The 27,149-nt window shown below is 46.4% G+C and overlaps 1 protein-coding gene across 1 annotated transcript in view; it reads right to left on the bottom strand.

Annotated features, from left to right (window-relative positions):
- mgat4b (alpha-1,3-mannosyl-glycoprotein 4-beta-N-acetylglucosaminyltransferase B) overlaps positions 1-27,149 on the bottom strand; it is a 373,057-nt gene that overhangs the window by 130,047 nt on the left and 215,861 nt on the right. Inside the window, exon 5 of the mRNA XM_085996041.1 lies at positions 680-726. Coding sequence (XP_085852167.1) covers positions 680-726 — 47 coding nt within the window. The remainder of the gene's footprint in view (positions 1-679; positions 727-27,149) is intronic.

The following is a 27,149-nucleotide window of genomic DNA, read 5'->3' on the forward strand; positions in this document are numbered from 1 at the left end:
TCACTAAAACAGATTATCTGGTCATTATCACACTGCTGTTTGTGGGAGCTTGCTGTGCGCAAATTGGCTGCCGCATTTCCCACATTACAACAGTGACTCCACTTGAAATAGTGCTTCATTGGCTGTGAAGCGCTTTGAGACATCCGGTGGTCGTGAAAGGCACTGTATAAATGCAAGTCTTTCTTTAATGCCAAGCTTCAGAGCATTGGAAATATCAGGGGTGAAATCGGTCACGGGCCATAGCGCACAATGGGTGATAACTATTTGGCCGCCCATTTTACACCCCGCCCGATTTCTTTTCTACTGAAGTGAATGGACTTCAGGTGTAAAACCGGCTGGTGGATTGCTACCGTCCATTGTGTGCTACCGCCCTCAACCGATTTCACCCCCCTCCGCCATTGTTCCCATTCATTCTTTAGTCTGAAGGCTGCAAATCCTGATCCATAAATGCAAATACTAATTATTTAATCGCTCCTTGTTAAGCATGGAAAACAATGAAAGGATAACAACACTTTCACCTCAATGTGACTTTTTGTCCCCTCCAGAAAGTAACAACTTGCATTTACATAGCGCCTTTAACGTAGTAAAACAATTATTCGAGCAACAAACTTATTCGAGTCTAGAAAGTCCTCCACTTCAAAAAACATCTAAAAATAGGTAAGAAATGAAAATTACTTACAAACTTTTGAGATTTTCAGCAACACTATTTACATATGGTAAATCTGTCTGCAAAAGAAAAAAAATGCAAGAACAAAGTAAGTGATTGATCATTCACAGGAGGTTTAAGTCGCGTCAGCTTGTTTTATTATCACACAAGGAGGACGCATCACATCAAATGCCCTCAGGCCAAAAGGATATTATTCTCTATTTCCAGTTTCCATTTGTTTTTAGCTTTAAGTCGAAGAAATGTACTCGGGTTTTGCTTTCTTTGGGAGGTAGATGCTGAGAGGCTATTCCATCCGGGCTGGAGAGTCGAGAACCAGGGGTCACAGTCACAGGATAAAGGGTCGGCCATTTAGAACTGAGACGAGGAGGGATTTCTTCACTCAGAGGGTGGCGAATCTCTGGAATTCTCTGCCCCAGAGGGCTGTGGAGGCTCAGTCGTTGAGTATATTCAGGGCTGAGATCGATAGATTTTTGGATACTAAGGGAATCAAGGGATATGGAGATCGGGTGGGGGAGTGGAGTTGAGGTAGAAGATCAGCCATGATCTCATTGAATGGCGGAGCAGGCTCAAGGGGGATGAATGGCCGACTCCTGCTCCTATTTCTTATGTTCTTATTTGGAATGCAAGGATCTAAATTCCATTATTCAACCTTAAATTGACAGCTATTTAAGTCTATAATAAATCGGGTGATGCATTTATACCGATCTGGAATTACACCGGAAATTCGTAAGAATTCAAGGGAACAGGATATCACTCTGGTCCCAGAAATAGCTTGTGTCACTGGTGAAAGACGAGTCACTTTCTGTTTGAAATACTGTGCAAACAAGAGACCTTTTCTTTCGATATCATCATTAGACAATGGCTCCCAGCCACTAAACTGTAAACGCTTGGAGGGTCAGAGAGCAGCGGCCTGGCTCGCGAAGCACTTTTTCAAGACTTAGTTTGACTGCAAACTGGAGCTGTATGCCATTCGGTCCCAAACTCAGGGAGAGACATTCTCCTTGAGGGGGCTCTCTCGTACCCTGTCCCTCCAGAGCTAGGTCACGACCCAACACTTCCAGAGAGACACGGTCACATTTGGATGCGCAGCGATGTAAACGTGGCAGTGTAAACTAACAGAACGCGTGTGAGAATTTAGACATCGGTTTCTGAAGGGAAGTAGCAGAACATTGGGTTATTGTATTCAATTGGAACCAAAGCCACCTACAGCCCAACAACGCGGCACTGCAACTGCGCTGGAATTTGGCTACATTGCTGCGAAAATCCAACACCAAGTGAACAATCAACATTTAGCTTTTCTCCATCATAAGAACATAAGACGTAGGAGCAGGAGTCGGCCATTCGGCCCCTCGAGCCTGCTCCGCCATTCAATGAGATCATGGCTGATCTGATCTTGGCCTCAACTCCAATTCCCTGCCCGCTCCCCATAACCCTTGACTCCCTTATCGTTCAAAAATCTGTCTATCTCCACCTTAAATATATTCAATGACACTGGGGAAGAGAATTCCAAAGATTCACGACCCTCAGAAGAAATTCTTCCTCATTTCCAATTTCAAAGGGTGCCCCCTTATTCTGAAACTATGCCCCCACGTTCTAGATTCCCCCACAAGGGGAAACATCCTCTCTGCATCCATCCTGTCAAGCCCCTTCAGAATCTTATATGTTTCAATAAGATCCCTTCTCATTCTTCTAAACTCCAATGAGTATAGGCCCAACCTGCTCAACCTTTCTTCATAAGACAACCCCTTCATCTCCAGAATCAACCTCGTGAACCTTCTCTGAACTGCCTCCAATGCAAGTATATCCCTCCTTAAATAAGGAGACCAAAACTGTACGCAGTACTCCAGGTGTGGTCTCACCAACACCCTGTACAGTTGTAGCAGGACTTCCCTACTTTTATACTCCATTCCCTTTGCAATCAAGAATACCAAAAACAACTTGCATTTATACACAGCCTTTAACAACTTATATTTATATAGTGCCTTTAACATAACAAAACATCTCAAAAGCGCTTCACAGGAGTGCGATTTAAAAAAAATTGACATTGAGCCACATAAGGAGATATTAGGACAGGTGAGAGGTAGGTTTTAAGGAGCATCTTAGAGGAGGAAAGGGAGGTAGGGAGTGCAAGCAGCGAGTCCCTATGCACTTCGCCAGCCTTGTCTGCCTTAGATCCACAGAAGGCCTTGGCCAGTATGTAGTGGAGGGGATTTGGCCCATCGTGCCCGAGTTGGCTCAAGAGCTGTCCAATTAGTCCCACTCCCCGCACCCCAACCCCTCTTTCCCCATAGTCCTGCAAATTTTTCCCCTTCAAGTATTTATCAAATTCCCTTTTGAAAGTTACTTTTCAATCTGCCTCCACTGCCTTTTCAGGCAGCGCGTTCCAGATCATAACAACTCATCGCATAAAAAAATTCTCCTCCTCTCCGCTCTGATTCTTTTGCCAATCTCCTTAAATCTGTGTCCTCTGGTTACTGACCCTCCTGCCACTGGAAGCAGTTTCTCCCTCTCTACTCTATCAAAACCTACTCATCATTTTGAACACCTCTATTAAATCTCCCCTTAATCTTCTCTGCTCTAAGGAGAACAACCCCAGCTTCTCCAGTCTCTCCACATAACTGAAGTCCCTCATCCCTGGCACCATTCCATTAAATCCCTTCTGCACCTACTCCAAGGCCTTGACATCCTTGCTAAAGTGTGGTGCCCAGAATCAGAAATAATACACTAGCTTCTTATTCTAGATTTCTAATAGGAATTTTTCAAAGATGCAAATTGCTTCCACCATATGAAGACTAAATTCTCAGAAATGAAGAACGTGTGCTAAATCTAATATCCACAACATGACTCGAGGCCAATATTATCAGTACCTCAACCTGTTTTAGTCTTGCAGAATTAATCCACATGATAGTGCAACATTCTCTCAGTTGGCTTGCTTTCTGTATCAGTGCAGACAATTCTTGCCTCAGTCACACGTCCCAATCATTTAGTTTCTTGGCTTCAATCAATTATTACCTGCCATTTTTTCCCTTCAGGTTATGTAGTGTATGTGCTTTAAGTCAGAACTACTTTTTACAGCTCCTGCTGTAGTACCGGCAGTGACCACACCGGTATATAAGCTGTGCGCATGCCTCTGTACCCCAGTCTAGAGATTACCCTCCTCCAGTAAAGACCTGTTATTTGTTTATGTACAGCATCCATGTAATTATTTATCCACTGAACCACGGATCTAACAGTGGCGACGAGTGTTGATGCGAATCCACCTGCAACATAAAAAAAAGTCGAGTTCAGGAACACGGGCGTCGACCGCGATCAACCGCCCAGCAGTCAGGCAGAGATCCAACTTCGCTGGGGAGGCTGTGGAGAGCCGGGCTTGGTTCCCCAGCCACAACGAGCAGTAAGAGACCGACGACAGGTCCAGAGCAGACCCTTCCCGAGCAGCGGCGGCTGGAGCCGACCGACGGCAGAGAGAGAGCCGAGCAGCGTCGACGGGGTAAGAAAGAGGGTGAAGAGAGCAGGGCGCAGCCAGGGGTTGATCACTGAGCGGCGTCGAGGAAAAATACTGCAAACCGGAGAGAGGGTAAGAAACAGCCGGGTTCTAGACTGAGCGGCGTCGACAAATATCAAGAGAAGAACGCGCAGAGCACAGCCAGGGATCACGGGCTGATCAGGGTCCGCGGGGCAAAGCAAGGGGAGACGCCATTGAGCCGTGGAGAAGCAAGGAGAGCGCGGGAGACGCCATTGAGCCGCGGAGAAGCAGGGAGAGCGCGGGAGATGCCATTGAGCCGTGGAGAAGCAGGGAGCGCGCAGGAGGCGCCATTGAGCCGCGGAGAAGGAAGAGCGCGGGAGACGCCATTTCGCGAAGCCGCAGCGGAGAAGACGGGCGAGCGCGGGAAGGAAGGAAAGCGCGGGAGACGCCATTTTGTGCCAGCGGAGAAGAAGGGGAAGCGCGGGAGGCGCCATTGGTGATAGTTAACGCACAACCAAGGATGCCGAAGGGTGGCAGTATCTCTACGTTCGACAATGAAGTCGAAGATTGGGCGACATATGTGGAACGTATTGAGGTGTACTGCAGGGCGAATGAAGTGCCAGATGCTAATAAAGCACTGGTTCTGTTAAATTCCATGGGTGCAAAAACTTATGGGTTACTGCAAAATCTAATAACCCCAGAGAAGCCGGTAAACAAGAATTTTGAAAGCATAGTAGAAATCCTACAGGACCACTTCGACCCCACACCGCTGCTGATAGCAGAACGATTTAAGTTCCATAAAAGGAACCAACACAAAGACGAAAGCAATGCTGAGTACCTAACGGAACTGCGCAAGCTATCGAAATACTGCCAGTTTGGAGCGGGACTAGCAGACACGTTAAGGGGCAAGTTTGTGTGTGGGCTACAAAGTGAAGGAACCCAGAAACGGCTTCTATCAGAAAAGGACCTTACGCTGGACAAAGCTTTCAGTATGGCAGGATCACACGAAGCCGCCGCAAGGGGCGCTGCAGAGATACAACGGAGACCGCAAGAATATGGCACCAACGAAATGACCTATGGAACAGGGAAGTGCTATCGCTGCGGCAGAACAACGCATGACCAGAAAGATTGTTGGTTCAAGGACCAAGTGTGCAGACAGTGTGGGAAAGCAGGACACATAGCAAGAGTGCACGTCTGGGAAGAAAACCAACAGTAAGAAATCTCCACAGGAGAAGTACAAAAAGGTACACCAGGTGATGGACAGTGGTTCAGACGAACAGAAAAGTGGCCTGAGGTGATAAAGATGTCTTCAACCACTACAGAGAAAACGATCGCAGTCCTACGGACCATATTTGCCAGAAACGGTTTGCCAGAGCAGATCTGCTCTGATAATGGACCACAGTTTGTGTCCGACAAGTTCCAAAAATTCATGAAAAGGAATGAGGTAAGGCATTACACATCCGCCCCGTATCATCCAGCCACCAATGGATTGGCTGAGAGGTTCGTACAAACCTTTAAGAAGGCGATAAAGGCCATGTGCGACGAGGAAATTCCACTACAGCACAAGATGGACAATTTCTTATTAGCCTACCGAAACGCGACACATGCAGTTACCAACCAGACCCCGGCCATGATGTTCTTTAACCGAAGGTTGAGATCTCGTCTGGACTTGCTCAGACCAAATGTGCGAAGAAATGTTGAGGACAAACAATTCCAGCACATCAACGAGAAGCCGACAAGAAGCTTCAATGTAGGGCAACCAGTCTTGGCCCGGGACTATCGAACAGAGAAGTGGCAACCTGGAACGATATGTACAAGGCAGGGGCCATTAATGTACACAGTGGATGTCGGGGAGAACATTGTGAGACGCCACGTCGATCAGATCTTAGCATCACAGGAATGCGTCAACCCCATGTCTCGAGTACCTGGGGATGAACCCGACATACCGGTAGCATCTACTTCAGACCCAGTGGCAGTGGAACCCGATGAGCAACCCGATGAAAAGGGGTCAGAATCGCCTCTGCACCAAGAACAAGAACCTCTGGAAAGGCGCTATCCCGAAAGGGTCAGGAAGCCGCCCCAAAGACTGAATCTATAAATGGACTATTGTTGTTTAATGTACTTGTAAAAATGTAATTGTTATTTGAATATTAAGGGGGTATTATTAATCTAAAAAGGGAGGAATTGTAGTGTATGTGCTTTAAGTCAGAACTACTTTTTACAGCTCCTGTATACTGTATAGTACCGGCAGTGACCACACCGGTATATAAGCTGTGCGCATGCCTCTGTACCCCAGTCTAGAGATTACCCTCCTCCAGTAAAGACCTGTTATTTGTTTATGTACAGCATCCGTGTAATTATTTATCCACTGAACCACGGATCTAACAGGTTAGAACATCAGAAACATGGAATGAGAAAAGTCTATTGGACCAACAAGCCCATGTGCACTCTACCCGATCATGGACTCTACCCACCCATTTAATCTCCTCCCACAGCCCATGTACACTCTCCCCTACCATGGACTCTACCCACCCAGTTAATCTCCTCCCACAGCCCATGTACACTCTCCCCTATCATGGACTCTACCCACCCATTTAATCTCCTCCCACAGCCCATGTACACTCTCCCCTATCATGGACTCTCCCCACCCATTTAATCTCCTCCCACAGCCCATGTACACTCTCCCCTATCATGGACTCTACCCACCCATTTAATCTCCTCCCACAGCCCATGTACACTCTCCCCTATCATGGACTCTACCCACCCATTTAATCTCCTCCCACAGCCCGTGTACACTCTCCCCTATCATGGACTCTACCCACCCATTGAATCTCCTCCCACAGCCCATGTACACTCTCCCCTATCATGGACTCTACCCACCCATTTAATCTCCTCCCACAGCCCATGTACACTCTCCCCTATCATGGACTCTACCCACCCATTTAATCTCCTCCCACAGCCCATGTACACTCTCCCCTATCATGGACTCGACCCACCCATTTAATCTCCTCCCACAGCCAATATACACTCTATCCTATCATGGACTCTCCCCACCCATTTAATCTCCTCCCACAGCCCATGTACACTCGACCCTATCATGGGCTTGCTCTAAACATTTAATCCCTTGAGGGAAAGCTCTGTATAAATACTCCCTGATCCCTTAAAAGTAAATCAAACAATGCTCCATCTGTTGTTACATCTCCACTACCCCACCCATGCTGTTATTATATTCACAGTGGGTTATGCGGTCGGGTTGGGTCATTGATGAACATTTATGGTATGCAATGTACCCTTGCCTCACGTGCTCTGTTTGGAATGGTTCCAGTTGAGGAGCGTGCGTTACTCTACACTGTAGTGGAGTCAAAAAAATGTAAAATGCATGGACCTGAGCTACAAACCATTATGCTGCTGAAAAATAAGCCCGGGTTTACAGAAAGAAGTTTCAAGCAGAGTTATTAGGCCTTTTAACAATGGATTGTTACACAGTAATAACCAACCCTGGTGCAGATTTTGAGATGGAATTGCGCTGAGCGATATTAGTACACACCAACGTTCCCGCTAAGCTGCGTGGAGGTTCCTCGCAGGCCACGTACCGGATATTGCGCATGGGCGAGATTTTGAATGGGTCGCGCAGCCCGTTAAAGGGACCACGCACCCAGAAAAAAAAATTAGGGGAATATTGGAACAATTGTCCAAAATTCCCTAGTCTGTTATCTTAGCAGAGACATTATTTGTTAAAAAAAACAGGTTAATCCATCAATGAATTTTTAAAAAATTCATTCCTGGGATCTGGGCGTCGCTGGCAAGGCCAGCATTTATTGCCCATCCCTAATTGCCCTCGAGAAGGTGGTGGTGAGCCGCCTTCTTGAACCGCTGCAGTCCGTGTGGTGAGGGTGCTCCCACAGTGCTGTTAGGGAGGGAGTTCCAGGATATTGACCCAGCGTCTATGAAGGAACAGCGATATATTTCCAAGTCAGGATGGTGTGTGACCTGGAGGGGAACTTGGAGGTGGTGGTGTTCCCATGCGCCTGCTGCCCTTGTCCTTCTAGGTGGTAGAGGTCGCGGGTTTGGGAGGTGCCGAAGAATATAGCGGAGAATTTCATCTGAACTTAAGTATTTGTAGTATGTACAACACATTTTCAACCTCATTTGAGTTTGTCAGTATCTCAGCTTCGCCTTGATGTACGATGATGTGAAGTGTAACCAATGTGTGAAGACACCAAACAGATGACACTTTGCATTTTGCCAAACACGCAACGCCATCTCAACTAGGCTCTTGCACATCGCTTGGACTTTGCACTGGCTACAGGGTAAACTTTAACCAACAATGCAAATCATTATCAGCCTTTATAATGACCAGAAGTCAAAGTCTAAGTAACTTCTACTGAATGAAAATCCACAATTCTTTTTAACAAAGAAGGATTCCAGGTTTCTTTTTTGAATGAAAGGAGGAAAGGAAAGGACTTTTATTTATACAATGTCCTCAGAACCTCCCAAAGTGCTTCATAGCTAATGAAAGGCTTTTGAAATGTAGTCACTGTTGTTATCGTGTAGATAACATGGTAGCTAATTTCCACACAAACAGCAAAAAGATGATAAAAAAAAAAAAAATTGTTTATGGGATGTGGGCATCGCTGGCAAGGCCAGCATTTATTGCCCATCCCTAGCTGTCCCCTTGAGAAGGTGGTGCTGAGCCGCCTTCTTGAGCCGCTGCAGTCCGTGTGGTGAAGGTGCTCCCACAGCGCTGGGAGGGAGGGAGTTCCAGGATTTTGACCCAGCGACTATGAAGGAACGGAGATACATTTCCAAGTCAGGGTGGTGTGTGACTTGGTGGTGTTGGAGGATAGATGTTGGCCAGAACACTGGGAGAACTCCTCTGCTCTTCTTCCAACAGTTTGAAACAAGTTATTGGGATTTCTCCATGTGGAGTCTCTAGTCTTTGACTGACAGCACCCAGTAAATGCGAAACTGGCTCCTTTATATTGGAACCACCCTAGTAACTATGATGTTTTTACAGGTAATAATAAATCATGACCCACTTTCTCTAATCCTATGCAAAAAAAAATGTAGCCAATGAAACAAAGTCTCTAGGTTTTAGAAACATAGAAGACAGGAGCAGGAGTAGGCCATTCGGCCCCTCGAGCCTGCTCCGCCATTCAATGAGATCATGGCTGATCATCCAAACTCAGTACCCTGTCCCTGCTTTCTCCCCATATCCCTTGATCCCTTTAGCCTTAAGAAATATATCTAACTCCTTCTTGAATATATTTAATGAATTGGCCTCAACTGCCTTCTGTGGTAGAGAATTCCACAGGTTCACCACTCTCTGGGTGAAGAAATTCCTCCTCATCTCAGTCCTAAATGGCTTACCCCTTATCCTTAGACTGTGACCCCTGGTTCTGGACTCCCCCGCCATCGGGAACATCCTTCCTGCATCTAGTCTGTCTAGTCCTGTTAGAATTTTATAAGTTTCAATGAGGTCCCCTCTCATTCTTCTAAACTCCAGCGAGTATAAGCCCAATCGACCCAATCTCTCCTCATACGTCACTCCTGCCATCCCAGGTATCAGTCTGGTGAATCTTCGCTGCACTCCCTCCATGGCAAGAACATCCTTCCTCAGATAAGGCGACCAAAACTGCACACAATACTCAAGGTGTGGTCTCACCAAGGCCCTGTACAACTGCAGCAAGACATCCTTTTTCCTGTACTCGAATCCTCTTGCTACGAAGGTAGCTTTTGGTAGCTTAGTGGCTATGCCGCGTCAGAGGTTGAAAGTTCGAATCCCAACAGCGACAATTGTGAATTAGAATTTGATAAATCTGATAACTTTTGGGAGCAGGAAAAAAAATGACCATGAAAACTGCCCAGTTGTTGTAAAAACCCAACTAGTTCACTCCTGTCCCCACCCAGTCTGGCCCTACCTATTACTCTAGTCCACACTAGAGATGGCTTGCTGGGCCACTTCAGAGGGCATTGAGTCGCTGAGTTGTACAGACTGAAGGCAGCCCATCATCACCACCGCCGCAGGGCAACCAGGAATAGGCAATAAATGCTGGCCTTGCCAGCGACACCCACGTAAGTGTCAGCCGTGGCTCAGTGGGTAGCACTCTCGCCTCCGAGTCAGAAGGTTGTGGGTTCAAGCCCCACACAGAGATTTGAGCACCTAAATCTAGGCTGAGACTCCAGTGCAGTGCTGAGGGACGCCGCACTGTCGGAGGGGCAGTACTGAGGGAGCGCTGCACTGTCGGAGGTGCCGTCTTTGGATGAGACATTAAACCGAGGCCTCGTCTGCTCTCTCAGGTGAATGTAAAAGATCCCACGGCCACTATTTCGAAGAAGAGCAGGGGAGCTCTCCCCGGTGTCCTGGGGCCAATATTTATCCCTCAATCAACATCACTAAAAACAGATTATCTGGTCATTATCACATTGCTGTTTGTGGGAGCTTGCTGTGTGCTAATTGACTGCCGCGTTTCCCACATTACAACACTGACTACACTTCAAAAAAAGGTACTTCATTGGCTGTGAAGTGCTTTGGGACGTCCTGAGGTCGTGAAAGGCGCTATATAAATGCAAGTCTTTCATCCCGAATCAACACGTCGTACAATTTCCAAATTAAGGATTCTGTCAATAGACTGGAACTAATGCCCATTACAGAAAAGCAGAGGAGGAAAAGTAGATGAGACATGCACGCAAGCCTACACTTTCCTATTGTCATTATTATTATTTTTTTTTTTTAAAAACACCATCGGTAACCCATTTAAGATAAAAATAAGCATCAAAACGAAGCAGATCGGAAAATGTGTGGGTTATTTTGGATTTGCTCTTCAGTGTACACTCTGGGAGATCGGTTCACTGGCACGGCGAACATCCTTCCAAAAAGCAGGCTGGAGCGAATCATTAATCTGCAAACAATGTTCTCATCGACATTTCAATCACCTCAGCTTGGTTTACACTGGGGACATAAAACTCATTTTAAGAGAGGGTTCCTCTACAGATTTACACTTGTCTGAGTCAGCTGCCCCACCCCTCCCCGCCACTGCCCGCCCCCGCGTTACAGCTCAGCTTTGGCAATCAGCTTCCCACAATGACAAAAGGCAGAAATGCAGAATTTCCTGTCGGACGTTAAGTTTTTTGTACAAATTCCGATGAGTCACGGGCTACTAATCTATTTTTTGTTGTTGCTCGTATTGCTTCTCAAATTATCCTTTCCGTTTAAGCAGAAGACGCCGAGGTGAAATGATATAAAGTCAGTTGACTTTCAGATCCTGGAAGAACCAATCGTCTGAAAGCGAAACAAACTCATTACCGCAGGTGAAATCACTTCAAAAGCCAAAAAATTCCATTTAAAATAAATGTGAGGAAACCTCGCCCGCCTCATCTCCATCATTTCACCCACTCAGATCGCAGAATCCACTGGGAATTACTGCACAACACAATCTGCGTTGCTATGTTATGTGGAAGCTCTGGTTTGACCATGTCTGGAACACTCTGTTCAGTTCTGGGCACCGCACCCTAGGAAGGACATATTGGCCTTGGAGGGGGCGCAGCAGCGCAGATTCACCAGAACGATACCAGGGGCTAAATTATAAGGAGATTGCATAGACTTGGCTTGTATTCCCTCGAGTTTAGAAGATTGAGGGGTGATTTAATCGAGGTGTTTAAGATGATTAAAGGAGTTGATCGGGTCGATAGAGAGAAACTGTTTCCTCTGGTGGGGGGAGTCCAGAACAAGGGGGCAGAACCTTAAAATTAGAGCCAGGCTGTTCAGGGGTGATGTCAGGAAGCACTTCTTCACACAAAGGGTGGTGGAAATCTGGAACTCTCCCCCCCAAAAACATGTTGAGGCTGGTGGGGGAGGTCAGGGGTCAGTTTAAAATTTCAAAGCTGCGATTGATAGATTTCTGTTGGGCAAGGGTATTAAGGGATTTGGAGCAATGGTGCACAGATGGAGTTAAGATACAGGTCAGCCATGATTTCACTGAATGACGGAACAGGCTCGAGGGGCTGAATGGCCTCCTCCTGTTCCTATAATCTGCCCACTTAATGCTGTAAAGTGGGTTTCACGATGATGGATAACTGTGAACCCCATCCATGTAGAGTGAATGCTAAGACAGTCTGATTATAACCCTCTCAGATTTTGGGGAGATTGGACCAGAGGCTAAAAAGTGCCCCCACCTTCCAAGATGGCGGATACAATCTGACATGAATCAGTAATTCATGAAAGACTTATGAAATAATACTGAGCGGCCTGTGGGTGGCGCTGTCCAGGGAGAGTATAAATACTCGGGCACGGGCCCAGCTTGCGCAGGACATTCTTAACAGGAACTAGTGAAGGACACAACTAGACCTCCATGTTGTAAAACAGTTGATTAAAGCTTTAACGCTTAGACCAAGTGCCTCGTAGTTTTCTTACGTCACAATCTACATGGCACTGGCAGCATCCAATGACCAGAGACACTCCAAAAAAAACGCTCTCAAAAGGAGGACTCGGTGTCTCAAAAGTGTCAGCCATGGCTAGATGGGTAGCACCCTCGCCTCTGAGTCAGAAGGTTGTGGGTTCAAGTCTCACCCCGGAGACTTGAGTACAAAAATCTAGGCTGACACTCCCAGTCCAGTACTGAGAGAGTGCACCTCCGTCTTTCGGATGAGATGTTAAACCGAGGCCCCCTCTGCTCTCTCAGGTGGGAGTAAAAGATCCCATGGCTCTATTTCGAAGAAGAGCAGGGGGAGTTCGGTGTCCTGGGCAATATTTATCCCTCAACCAACATCACTAAAGTTGATTATCAGGTGATTATCACATTGCTGTTTGTGGGAGCTTGCTGTGCGTAAATTGGCTGCTGCGTTTCTTAAATTACAACAGTGACTACACTTCAAAAGTACTTCATTGGCTGTAAAATGCTTTGGGACGTTGTGAAAGGCGCTGGAGAAATGCAAGTTATTCCTTCTTTCTTTCGATCTTCATTTTACTGGGTTGCCTCCAAAGGCACCCTAAACATCAGAGGCAACGGCGTAAAGAAAATGGAAATTAGGCTCACAGAAGTGGAGGCTATGTGCGGCTACTACTCGTGATCGCCTACTCCACCAACGCAAGCATGGCGGTGCGTACTGTGGCGTTTTCGGCCTTGTGTGTTGTACACATGCAGCGGGGAAGGCAAAGTTGAGCTTCTATCGGTCCTGTATGACACTGTGTGGGTCCAAGTGGCTCTTGGTCAATCTAGAGAGAGTCTCGATTGTGAGGTTTTCAAATCCCTCCGTGGCCTTGCCCCTCCCTATCTCTGTAATCTCCTTCAGCCGCACCTCTAAGATCTCTGCGCTCCTCTACTTCTGGCCTCTTGAGCATCCCTGATTATAATCGCTCCACCATTGGTGGCCGTGCCTTCTGTTGCCTGGGCCCTAAGCTCTGGAATTCCCTGCCTAATCCGCTCCGCCTCTCTACCTCTCTCTCCTCCTTTAAGACGCTCCTTAAAACCTACCTCTTTGACCAAGTTTTTGGTCACCTGCCCTAATTTCTCCTTATGTAGCTCGGTGTCAAATATTTTATCTTATAATACGCCTGTGCAGCGCCTTGGGACGTTCTACTATGTTAACGGTGCTATATAAATACAAGTTGTTGTTGTTGTTCTTGTCTGCAGAGCTAATGTGCTAACTCGCCACAAAATAGTTTCATTGACACAGGGTATGCCGCAGAGTTGTGTGGAATCACTAATTCATAATCCTTTTATAATCCTAGAGCCAGATTAGGAATTAAATCAGGAAGCCTTTTTTCCACACACAAATGACAGTGGAAATCTGGAACTCTCTCTGTCAGAGGCTGTGGGTCAATCAAAATTTATAAGACTGAGATCGACAGATCTTTCTAAGGGAAGGATATCAAGGGATATGGAGTTGAAGTACAGATCAACCATGAAGCCCTTTATCATTTTAAATATCTTTGACAGATCATCACTCAATCTTCTAAACTCTAGAGCATACATTCCAAGGTGCACAAGGATTAATGGTGCCAGTGGAACTAGACCCCAGTATCAGTTAGCATCTTCAGGAGCGGAGTGAAAAAAAGAGAAAAAATAAATTACCAAAAAACCCCCCAGCTCTTCACAAAGTAGTATGATGGAATACTCTCCACTTGCCTGGGTGAGTGCAGCTCGAACAACACTCAGGAAGCTCGACACCATCCAGGACAAAGCAGCCCGCTTGATTGGCACCCCATCCACCACCTTAAACATTCACTCCCTCCACCACCAGCGCACCGTGGCTGCAGTGTGTACCATCTACAAGATGCACTGCAGCAACTCGCCAAGGCTTCTTCGGCAGCACCTCCCAAACCCGCGACCTCTTCCACCTAGAAGGACAAGGGCAGCAGGCGCATGGGAACACCACCACCTCCAAGTTCCCCACCAAGTCACACACCATCCTGACTTGGAAATATATCACCATTCGTTCATCGTCGCTGGGTCAAAATCCTGGATCTCCCTACCTAACAGCACTGTGGGAGTACCTTCACCACACGGACTGCAGCGGTTGAAGGCGGCTCACCACCACCTTCTCAAGGGGCAACTAGGGATGGGCAATAAATGCTGGCCTTGCCAGTGACGCCCACATCCCATGAACGAATTTTAAAAAATGTTACGTCTATTTCACTAGAAAATATAATACATGGTCACTGAAAAATAAGCAGAAAAACACACAGCCATTAAAGAATGACACACAGCCAGGCAAAGAGCAAAAAACCTAGCCAAAGGCAAAAAGTGCGAAGAAACAACAAACGGTTAAAGCACAGTCAGGAAAGGTTGAGAGAGAGAGGGGAAAAGCAGAGACACCGTTGAGATTGGACGAATATACGATTATGGTTGAATTCTTGTATAGTAGTAATGCATCACAGGCAAATTAATTCCTTAGCGGCTCCGCCCAATTGATTAATTACAACTCATGTGAGGAACTTAATCATTCCTTGGGGAAAGGTGCACGTTAATCTTAATTAATCCTACCTCAGGAAGCTTGCTTTTTAAAATAAAAATAAAACATATTTTCATGTTTTGTCAGATCAGTTGTTTATTAGCAAGGGTTTCAACAACAACAACAATACCAGCACCTTGTATTTATATAGCGCCTTTAACGTAGTAAAACGCCCCAAGGTGCTTCACAGGAGCGATTATCAAACAAAATTTGACACTGAGCCACATAAGGAGATTTTAGGGCAGGTGACCAAAAGCTGGGTCAAAGAGGCAGGTTTTCAGTAGCACCTTAAAGGAGGAGAGAGGTAGAGATGTGGAGAGGTTTAGGAAGGCAATTCCAGAGCTTAGGGCCCAGGCAGCTGAAGGCATAGCTGCCAATGGTGGGGCGATTAAAATTGGGGATGCGCAAGAGGCCAGAATTAGAGGAACGCAGAGATCTCGGTGGGTTTGTGGGGCTGAAGGAGATTACAGAGATAGGGAGGGGCGAAGCCATGGAGGGATTTGAAAACAAGGATGAGAATTTTAAAACCAATGTGTTGCCGGACCGGGAGCCAATGTAGGTCAGCGAGCACAGGGGGTGATGGGTGAACGGGACTTGGTGTGAGTTAGGACACGGGGCAGTGAGCACAGGGGGTGATGGGTGAACGGGACTGGGTGTGAGTTAGGACACGGGGCAGTGAGCACAGGGGGTGATGGGTGAACGGGACTTGGTGCGAGTTAGGACACGGGGCAGTGAGCACAGGGGGTGAGGGGTGAACGGGACTGGGTGCGAGTTAGGACACGGGGCAGTGAGCACAGGGGGTGATGGGTGAATGGGACTTAGTGTGAGTTAGGACACGGGGCAGCAGAGTTTTGGATGAGCTCACGTTTATGGAGGGTGGAAGGTTGGAGGTCAGCCGGGAGTGCGTTGGAATAGTCAAATCTAGAGGTAACAAAGGCATGGAGGAGGGCTTCGACAGCAGATGAGCTGAGGCAGGGGCGAAGTTATGGAGGTGAAAGTAGGTGGTCTTGGTCATGGAGCTCATATGTGGTTGGGAGCTCATCTTGGGGTCAAATAGTACGCCAAGATTGCAAACAGTCTGGTTCAGCCTCAGATAATGACCAACGAGAGGGACAAAGAGAATGGCGGGGACCTAAGACAATCCCTTAGGTCTTCCCAATATTTAGTTGGAGGAGATTTCTTCTCATCTGTTACTGGATGTCGGACAAACAGTGTGACAAATAAGAGACAGTGGAGGGATGTCGCCAAGGGGCTGCGTGTAGATGAGAAATAGGAGGGGGCCAAGGGATAGATCCTTGGGGGACACCAGAGGTTAACAGTGCGGGAGCAGGAAGAGCAGCCGTTGCAGGTGATTCTCTGGCTGTGACTGGATAGACAAGAAATGGAACCGGGTGATGGCAGTCCCACCTAGCTGGACGTCGGAGGAGAGGCATTGGAGGAGGATGGTGTGGTCAACTGTGTCAAAGGCGGCAGAGAGGTCGAGAAGGACGAAAAGAGATAGTTTACCACGGTCACAGTCACATCGGATGTCATTTGTGACTCTGATAAGGATCATTTCAGTATTGTGGCAGGGCCGGAAACCTTATTGGAGGGATTCAAACACGGGAGTGTGCGCAAACCTTACTTCCTGCGTCATGAGTTTAGTCACTTTTTTTAGGTCAACAATTAACAGTGAAACTGACTTTATCGGCATTTATAAAGGGGAATCCACATGGCCAAAACTGCAAAACCCTATCTCAACAGGTGAGCTTGGTACCCGTCACAGGATATTGTTGAAACAAATCACTCAAAATGCTTTTTGAAAAAAAAATTGGCTGCCATTTTCTCCCTCAGTAACTGAAATTTTAATGTCCAAAATAAAATAATCAATTTTTAAAAATACAATATTTACATATTTCACAATTAAATTTACCCACTTAAATGTCTTCTGATACCTTCATTACTCCCAAAAGCTTGGGATTTGAATGGATATTTTACGGCAACAGTTGGATAAAACTTTCAACCAAATCTGTACATTCTGAGCAAGTGCAGTTTGCCAAATTTCCCAGCACCTGCCCTGCGCACCAGCTTGGCTTGATGTCCTCACCCTGCGAGGATTGAGAGAATTTCTTTGCTTTCCCCGCACCCCTCCCACCCCAAAGGACTTTCAAAACACAAGAAAGGCTGAATTCCCAAGCGAGCGATGACATTTAAATATCCGTAACCACTTCTGTTATGAATGCCTCACAGACAGACACCCCCCCCCCATGACCAGCAGCAGCTGGGATCCTGGCTTCTTTGTTGAGTTAGAAAAGAAAACAAAGAGATTGTTTAATGGAGAAAGGATTTATTTTTAAGCCCTATTTATTTCTTAGAAAATTCAGTCAAGTTTTGAGGCTTAAGGAATTTATTTTATATTTAAAAACTACGTAAACAAATGAACTTCGACTATTTTGAAGTAACTTTTGTTTATGGAAATTTATCCTGATTAAAGACAGTACAACAACAACAACTACTTGTATTTATATAGCACCTTTAGAGTAGTAAAACGTCCCAAGGCGCTTCACAGGAGCGATTATCAAACAAAATTCGACACCAAGCCACATAAGGAGATATCAGGACAGGTGACCAAAAGCTTGGTCAAAGAGTGGGTTTTAATGAGTGTCTTAAAGGAGGAGAGAGAGAGAGAAAGGTGAACAGGTTTAAGGGAGGGAATTCCAGAGCTTAGGACAAGCCAGCCAACAAGTTAATGGTGCACAAAGAGAGTACGGTTACCACTCCTATCCTGCTGGCACATGTCCGGGAGTGTATATCGGGAAATTACACACCCCAGTCCGTGATTTATACGTTTGGAGGATCAGAAGGCTGTGCGCGCTAGCAATGCAGACGCAGAAACTTCACATTTCAATGCTTTAAAGCAAGAATTCAACGACAAGAGCTGATAAGGAAAGTGGCGGTGGAGAAGGAGGGGAAATCGAGGGCACAAGAAGGGCTGTGGGCTGGACAGGGTAGGTGGCAGCGGATGGTCTGAAAGGGGGCCTGACATGAGTCAGTAATTCATGAAAGAAAGACTTATGAAATAATACTGAGCGGCCTGCGGGTGGCGCTGTCCAGGGAGAGTATAAATACATGGGCACGGGCCCAGCTTGCGCAGGACATTCTTAACAGGAACTAGTGAAGGACACAACTAGACCTCCATGTTGTAAAACAGTTGATTAAAGCTTTGTTTAACGCTTAGGCCAAGTGCCTCATAGTTTTCTTACGTCAGGGCCAAGGTCCCATTTCTCCCGTGATCCCCGCCCCCCTCCCCACAGAGCCACAAGACCCTACACCCCTCCAAGACCACCATCCCACAACACCCTAATACTGCAAGGTTGTGCCCCCGCAATTCTTCAAAACCCCCTCTCTAGTCCTGCTGGACATTCAGACTCTTCCCCACTTCCTCCTGATGCCCACAGCTCCCTGAACCTCGGTTCCCAAAACTTCCCTGTCGAATTCTCCAGGAACCCTCTCTCCCAGGTCCAGGGACCCGTACAAACTAATCCTGCACCCAGTGCCCCATCCAATATACTACCAAAAAAAAAATGGTCCTTTTCCCAATGCTCCCAAATCCCAGGACTGCTCCTTGGTAACACTACTCCGCTTAACACCCCAATTCTTACAAGACCTCTGACTCACTGTGTTCAACAACATGAGGGACCTGCATAAGGATCTCCATCTGTCTCAGACACACGTTTCTAAATAGTCACCACACAAATCCAGTCAACATGTGAACCCCACTGGACAGCAACGAATCCAACAACAATAAATGCTTCGCAAGGCGGAGAACTTTAGAAGTAAAGCTTTTTGTTGCAACTATTTATTTCGGCACTTGATCTTTAATCCTCTCCAGAATCCGACCCCAGCCGGTTCAGTTCTACTGTTCCAACAGCACAGAGCGCCCGGACGCCTCTGTGCAGACTAATGTTACACCACATGAAAGGGCAATTGTAGGAACTTACTGCTGGCAGGAATTCAACACTTCTGGTAATTACTGTAACCCTGCAGAGTCGTGTTTATAATTGCGTGTTGACTTTAAGCGAATGACACCAGCTAACAAACAACACCAATTAAAGCACCGCCTTTATTTAACAAAAAGCGGCATTTACCAATCTCTTTTTCCCTCCCTCCTTAATTCTTTGTAATTTGGGTCCACACTAGCTGTGTTGGGAAAACATTGTGTTGTCTGTGTATTGTGTTTTCTGTGTATTGTGTTTCTCCTCATTTCCTGGCAATGAAAACTGATATAACCTGGTCTTGGGCGGCAGCACAGAATGGGCGGTAGCGAATTGGCAGCCCGTTTCTGCACTTCGCACGATTTTCTATTCCATAGAAACAAGAGTCGGCCATTCAGCCCTTCGAGCTTGCTCTGCTATTCAACACGATCATGGCTGATCCTCTATCTCAATACCATATTCCCACTCTCTCCCCATACCCCTTGATGCTTTTTGTGTCTAGAAATCTATCTGACGTAAGAAAACTACTAGGCCCTTGGTCTCAGCGTTAAACAAAGCTTTAATCAACTGTTTTACAACATGGAGGTCTAGTTGTGTCCTTCACTTGTTCCTGTTAAGAATGTCCTGTGCAAGCTGGGCCCATGCCCGAGTATTTATACTCTCCCTGGACAGCGCCACCAGCAGGCCGCCCAGTATTATTTCATAAGTCATTTCCACAGGAATGACAAGAGTCATGTCACTGTCACCTTCTTAAATATATTCAGTGACTTGGCCTCCACAGCCTTCTGTGGTAGAGAATTCCACAGGTTCACCACCCTCAGTGAAGAAATTTCTCCTCATCTCAGTCCTAAATGTCCTACCCTGTATCCTGAGACTGTGACCCCTCCAGCCAGGAGAACCATCCTCCCTGCATCCAGTCTGTCTAGCCCTGTCAGAATTCCATTGACCTCAATGCAGAAGAAAATCGAGCGGGTGTAGAACGGGATTGCCCATTCGCTAGCCCCCATGATGAATTTATACTGCAATGTGCCTTAAGCCCAAAGCTATGGGAACAGATCTTGGGAGCAATATGGCCACATGGGTAGAACAATGGCTAAGGGGCAGAAAGCAAAGAGTAAGGGTAAAAGGGATTTTTTCCCAGGCCATCGGGATGCGCTGGGATCTCTCTCGTTTTCCATTTATATAAATGATTTGGACATGGGTACAACAACAACTACTACTTGTATTTATATAGCACCTTTAACATAGTAAAACATCCCAAGGCGCTTCCCAAGAATATTAAAAGACAAAAAATTTGACACCGAGCCACATAAGGAGAAATTAGGGTCAAAGAGGTAGGTTTTAAGGAGCGTCTTAAAGGAGGAAAGAGGTAGAGAGGTGGAGAGGTTTAGGGAGGGAATTCCAGAACTTAGGGCCTTGGCAACAGAAGGCACGGCCACCAATGGTTGGGTGATTATAATCAGGGATGCTCAAGAGGGCAGAATTAGAGGAGCAGATATCTTAGGGGTGGGGCTGAAGGAGATTAGAGATAGGGTGGGGCGAGGCCATGGAGGGATTTGAAAACAAGGATGAGATTTTTGAAATCGAGGCGTTGCTTAACCAGGAGCCAATGTAGGTCAGCGAGCACACGGGTGATGGGTGAACGGGACTTGGTGCAAGTTAGGATACGGGCAGCCGAGTTTTGGATTACGTCAGGTTTACGTAGGGTGGAATGTGGGAGGCCAGCCAGGAGTGCGTTGGAATAGTCGAGTCTGGAGGTAACAAAGGCATGGATGAGGGTTTCAGCAGCGGATGAGCTGAGGCAAAAAGAGATATCAATGATATCAAAAAAGAGATATCAATGATATCAAATGAAGGAACATGGTAAACTGCGAGGAAGAATGGAAGAGGCTACAGGAGACCAGACAGGTTAGCAGAGCGGGCAGAAAAGTGGCAGCTGCAGTTCAACGGAGAGAAATGTGAAGTCCCTGTAGTATGTTTTGGGGAAAAAGGAACATGGAAAGGAAGTAAACCCTTAAATGGCAAGATTCCAAAAGTGAGCGAGAAGTAGATTGTTAAATGGTCGGACGGTAAGCAGTAAAGACCGTAGAAAGGCAAATGGGATTCTGGGTTTTCTACACGGGGCATTGAATACAGGAGCAAGGACACAATGGAAAAGCAAGGAAGTGATGTTTAATCTGCGGAAGGTGCAACTTAGACCAGTTAGAGTATAGCGTGTCGTTCTCGGAACCCCATTACAGTAGGGATCTTGGAGCCCTGGGAAGGTTTAAACTGAGTTTTACTAATTCGAGGTTATAGTTATGAAGAAAGGCTGAAAAAAACTTTCACTAGAACAGAGAAGGAACAGATCCAATAGATGCTTTCAAAATTATGGAAAGGTTTTTTGAAAGGGAAGGGCTGTTTCAATCAATAACAAGTGTGCACATGCTCAGGATTAGCACCGGAAAAGTTACAAGAAAACTTTTCACACATAGGGTATTAGAACATGGGAGGCTATTTAAAAAGGGATTTGGATAATGATTTCAAAAGGAGAAAATAAAAAGGATACGGGAACAGAGAAGGGAAGTGTCATAGAATCTACAGCACAGAAACAGGCCATTCGGCCCAACTGGTCCGTGCCGGTGTTTATGCTCCACACAAGCCTCCTCCCACTCTCTTCATCTCACCCTGACAACATATCCTTCTATTCCTTTCTCCCTCATATACTGACCTAGCTTCCCCTTAAATGCATCTCTGCTATTCGCCGCAACCACTCCCTGTGGTAGCGAGTTCCCCATTTTAACCACTCTCGAGTAAAAAGATTTCTTCTGAATTCCCTATCGGATTTATTATCTTAATATTTATGGCCCCTAGATTTGGACTCTCCCACAAGTGGAAACATCTTCTACCCTATTAAACTCTTTCATAATCTTAAAGACCTCTATCAGGTCACCCCTCAGCCTTCCGTTTTCAAGAGAAAAGAGCCCCAGCCTGGTCAATCTTTACAGATAGGTAAAAGCTCTTAGTTCTGGTATCACCCATCTAATCTTTTTTTTGCTAAATGGGATTAAAGTAGACAGCTGCAGCTGCGGAGCTAACAGCAGCAGCACAGGACTGAGGGCCAACCAGCCTCCTCCTCTGTGCAAACGTAGTAGCAGAACAGGTAACAATAGTTTTGTGGTTCAGTGGACAGCACACTCGCCTCTGAGTCAGAAGGTTGTGGGTTCAAAGTCCCACTCAAATGACTTGAGCACATAAAGCTAGGCTGACACTCCAGTGCAGTACTGAGGGAGCGTTGCACTGTCAGAGGGGCAGTACTGAGGGAGCACTGCACTGTCGAAGGGGCAGTACATGAGGGAGCGCCGCAATCGGAGGGGCAGTACTGAGGGAGCGCTACACTGTCGGAGGGGCAGTACTGAGGGAGTGCTGCACTGTCGGATGGTTAGTACTGAGGGAGTGCTGCACTGTTGGAAGTGCCGTCTTTCGGATGAGACGTTAAACCGAGGCCCCGTCTGCCCTCTCAGGTGGACGTAAAAGATCCCACAGTCACTATTTCGAAGAAGAGCAGGGGAGTTCTCCCCGGTGTCCTGGGGCCAATATTTATCCCTCAATCAACATCACTAAAACAGATTATCTGGTCATTATTACATTGCTGTTTGTGGGAGCTTGCTGTGTGCAAATTGGCTGCTGTGTTTCCCACATTACAACAGTGACTACACTTCAAAAGTACTTCATTGGCTGTAAAGCGCTTTGAGACGTCCGGTGGTCATGAAAGATGCTGTATAAATGCAAGTCTTAATTTAATTTAATTTAAAATAGTTCGGGTACAGTCAAGGTACATTCCTACGAGGGGGAAAGGTAGGACAGCTAAAGTCAGAGCGCGTATGAAAGATGTCAGGCTGCAAATGCATCTGAGAATCAGGCTATATAAAAGGTCAGAGGAGAAGTGAAAATGAAAATAAGAGGGGCAGAGAGGGTTTGAGAATAGAATGGCAGCTAACATATAAGGTAATCCAAAAGTCTTCTACAGGCATATAAATAGTAAACGGATAGCAAGAGGAGGGGTGGGGCCAATTAGGGACCAAAAAGGAACCTATGCATGGAGGCAGAGGGTATGGCTGAGGTACTTTGCATCTGTCTTTACCAAGGAAGAGGATGCTGCCATAGATATAGTGAAGGAGGAGGTAGTGGAGACACTTGCTAGTAGAAAAATTGATAAAGAGGTATTGGAAAGGCTGGCTGTACTTAAAGTCACCAGGAGCGGATGGGATGCATCCTAGGATGCTGAGGGAATTGAGTGCAGAAATCACGGAGGTACTGGCCATAATATTCCAATCCACCATAGATACAGGGGTGGTGCCAGAGGACTGGAGATTGCAAATGTTACACCATTGTTCAAAAAAGGGTGTAAAGATAAACCCAGCAACTACAGGCCAGTCAGTTTAACCTCGGTAGTGGAGAAGCTTTTAGAAACAGTAATCAGGAACAAAATTAACAGTCATTTGGACAAGTGTGGATTAATTAAGGAAAGTCAGCACGGATGTGTTAAAGGCAAATCGTGTTTAACTAACTTGATCGAGTTTTTTGATGAGGTAACAGAGAGGGTTGATGAGGGCAATGAGGTTGACGTGGTGCACATGGATTTCCAAAAGATGTTCGACAAAGTGCCACATAATAGGCTCGCCAGCAAAGTTGAAGCCCATGGAATAAAAGGGACAGTGGCAGCATGGATACGGAATTGGCTAAGTGACAGGAAACAGAGAGTAGTGGTGAACGGTTGTTTTTCGGACTGGAGGAAGGTATACAGTGGTGTTCCCCAGGGGTCGGTTCTACAACCACTGCTTATCTTGATATATATTAATGATTTGGACATGGGTGTACAGGGCACAATGTTAAAATTTGCAGATGACACAAAACTTGGAAATGTAGTGAATAGTGAGGAGGTGAGTGATAGAATTCAGGAAGACATAGACAGGCTGGTGAAATGGGCGGACACGTGGCAAATGAAATTTGACTCAGAAAAGTGTGAAGTGATACATTTTGGTAGGAAGAACGAGGAGAGGCAAAATAAACTAAAGGGTACAATCCTAAAGGGGGTGCATGAACAGAGAGACTTTGGGTATGTGTGCACAAATCGTTGAAGGTGGCAGGGCAGGTTGAGAAAGCGGTTAAAAAGGCTTATGAAATCCTGGGCTTCATAAATAGAGGTATAGAGTACAAAAGCAAGGAAGTTATGATGACCCTGTATAAAACACTGGTTCGGCCTCAACTGGAGTATTGTGTCCAATTCTGGGCACCGCACTTTAGGAAGGATGTTAAGGCCTTAGTGAGGGTGCAGAAAAAATTTACGAGAATGATTCCTGGAATGGGGGACTTTAGTTACGTTGATAGACTGGAGAAGCTGGGGTCGTTCTCCTTGGAGCAGAGAAGGTTGAGAGGAGGTTTGATAGAGGTGTTAAAATCATGAGAGGTCTGGACAGAGTAGATAGAGAGAAACTGTTCTCATTGGCAGAAGGGTCGAGAACCAGAGGACACAGATTTAAGGTGACTGGCAAAAGAACCAAAGGCGACGCAAGAAAAAACTTTTTTACGCAGCGAGTGGTTAAGATCTGGAATGCACTGCCTGAAAGGGCGGTGGAGGCAAAGTCAATCTTATGTTTCAAAAGGGAGTTGGATAAGTATCTGAAGGAAAGAAATTTGCAGGGCTATGGGGAAAGGGCGGGGGAGTGGGACTAGCTGAGAGCCGGCACGGGCTCAATGGGCCGAGTGGCCTTCTTCCGTGCTGTAATGATTCTATGAAACTAAACCATTAATACTGCACAGGCTGATGGCTTATTTTACAGTGAAAGCTCATGTAAAAGCCTTTGCCAATATAGGCCATCCGGTGACAGTCCCAATACTGACTCTCATGATTCAAAAGTGGGATGGCATTAAGAGATCAGTCAGTCGCAAAAGTGGTTGCTGAAAGACAAGTGAAGCTCTATCTTTGTGATTTTAGATAGTTACGGCGAGTCTGAATTTCTCTCTAGCTCCCATAAGACCTTTCAACGAGGTTGAGCGATTATTTGTCTCCCTCCAGAGATAAAAGGGCAGTAGTAAAATATTCAAGCCTCGTTTAGTGAACGTTTATTTCCATTTCAACTGGGAAGGTACAGACACCAAAAGAGAGAAATGTTTGGACTCTCGGGGAATCAAGGGATATGGGGATCGGGCGGGAAAGTGGAGTTGAGGTCGAAGATCAGCCATGATCTCATTGAATGGCGGAGCAGGCTGGAGGGGCCGTGTGGCCAACTCCTGCTCCTATCTTCTATGTTTCTTATGGGCCCATATAGTTCAGCGACAGTCTCGTAACTTCCAATTCCCCAGCTTGACTAACCTTCACCTGGAGAGCCAATAAGAACCTCAGGAGCAATCGCCACCCCCAATCCGAGACTGTTACTCCATCTCACTATGCAAAGAGTTCAATTTTTGTTTCTTTCTGGTTTTCAAACAGACATGGCCAGTTCATTCATTGTGCAAGGTCAGTCTTCCGACTGTATTAGAACAACTTGCATTTATATAGTGCCTTTATCGTAGTAACACCTGCCAAGGCGCTCGACAGGAGCATAACCAGACTAAAACTGACATCGAGCCACATAAGGAGATATTAGGACAGGTGGAGGGAGGTTTTAAGGAGCATCTTAAAAGGAGAAGAGGCCGGCGGAGAGGTTTAGGGAGGGAATTGCAGAGCTCGGGCCCAGGCAGCTGAAGGCACAGCCGCCAACGGTGGAGCGATTAAAATCGGGGATGCGCAAGAGGCCAAAATGAGAGGAACGCAGAAATCTGGGAGCTTTGTCGGACTGGAGGAGGTTACAGGGATAGGGAGGGGGGCGAGGCCAAGGAGGAGATTTGAAAACTTATGGTTTTAAAATTTTTAAATTCTCAAGACTTTCGTCTTTCATGGTTTAAATTACATCACGACCTCAGTCAGCTTCACCTTCTCCCCCACCCCCTCACCTTCTTTCCCTCTCTCATCGTCACCAACAGGTGTCAGTTGGCAATTCGATTGCCGATCCCCCGGGTTTGCTGCCTTCCACTTCAGAAGGCACTGAGTCACGCTGACCACGTGGAACAGACCACAATCTGGTTGTTCTTGGCTGAACGCCCATTCTTCGAGTGCCACGCAGTTAGTATTTTGCCTAATCGTTTTTCATTGTTAAAGAAGCCTAGATCAGTTTGGTTTACGGATATAAATTGCTTGTGTCTGCATTGAGCTAAACAACAGGCATGTCCTGTAACCTGGACAAGCGAGTTTCACTGATTCATTATAGCTCAGCTAACAGAATTGTTTACTTGTTAATGGGGTGGGGATCTTAGACACAAATGTACTTTTATTGTGATTGGATTCCGGTTCGTGAGAATCCAGTCAATCTCCACATTTGCAAAATAAAGCTGTGATTTTCTGCTTTTGGGCTAACTAGCTCACAATTACTTCAATATTGCCCGCCTCCGCTCCTGCCTCAGCCCATCTGTTGCTAAAACCATTATCCCATGCTTCTGTTACCTCCAGACTCCAACACTCTCCTGGCCAGCTTCCCAGCTTCCACCCTCCGCAAACTTCAGCTCATCCAAAACTCTGCTGCCCGTGTCCTAACGCGCGCCAATGGGAATGGAAGCATGGTGGTTATGTTACTGGACTAGTAATCCAGAGCCCTGGACTAATGATCCAGAGACGTGAGTTCAAATCCCACCACGGCAGCTGGGGAATTTAAATTCAGTTAATTAAATAAATGTGGAATAAAAAGCTAGTATCAGTAACGGTGACCCTGAAACTATGGATTATCGTAAAAACCCATCTGGTTCACTACCGTCCTTTAGGGAAGGAAATTTGCCGTCCTTACCTGGTCTAGTCTATATGTGACTCCAGACCCACAGCAATGTGGTTGACTCTTAACTGCCCCATTGAATTGGTCCAGCAAGTCACTCCGCTGGTGGTTCACCTGTGCTCGCTGACCTACATTGACTCCCGGTCCGCCAATGCCTCGATTTTAAAATTCTCATCCTCGTGTTCAAATCCCTCCATGGCTTTGCCCCTCCCCATCTCAGTAGCCTCCTACAACCCTCAGAAAAG

The sequence above is a fragment of the Somniosus microcephalus genome, chromosome 8, assembly GCF_052327205.1.
Source record: "Somniosus microcephalus isolate GS21.2 chromosome 8, FLI_Smic_1.0, whole genome shotgun sequence".
NCBI classification, from domain to species: domain Eukaryota; kingdom Metazoa; phylum Chordata; class Chondrichthyes; order Squaliformes; family Somniosidae; genus Somniosus; species Somniosus microcephalus.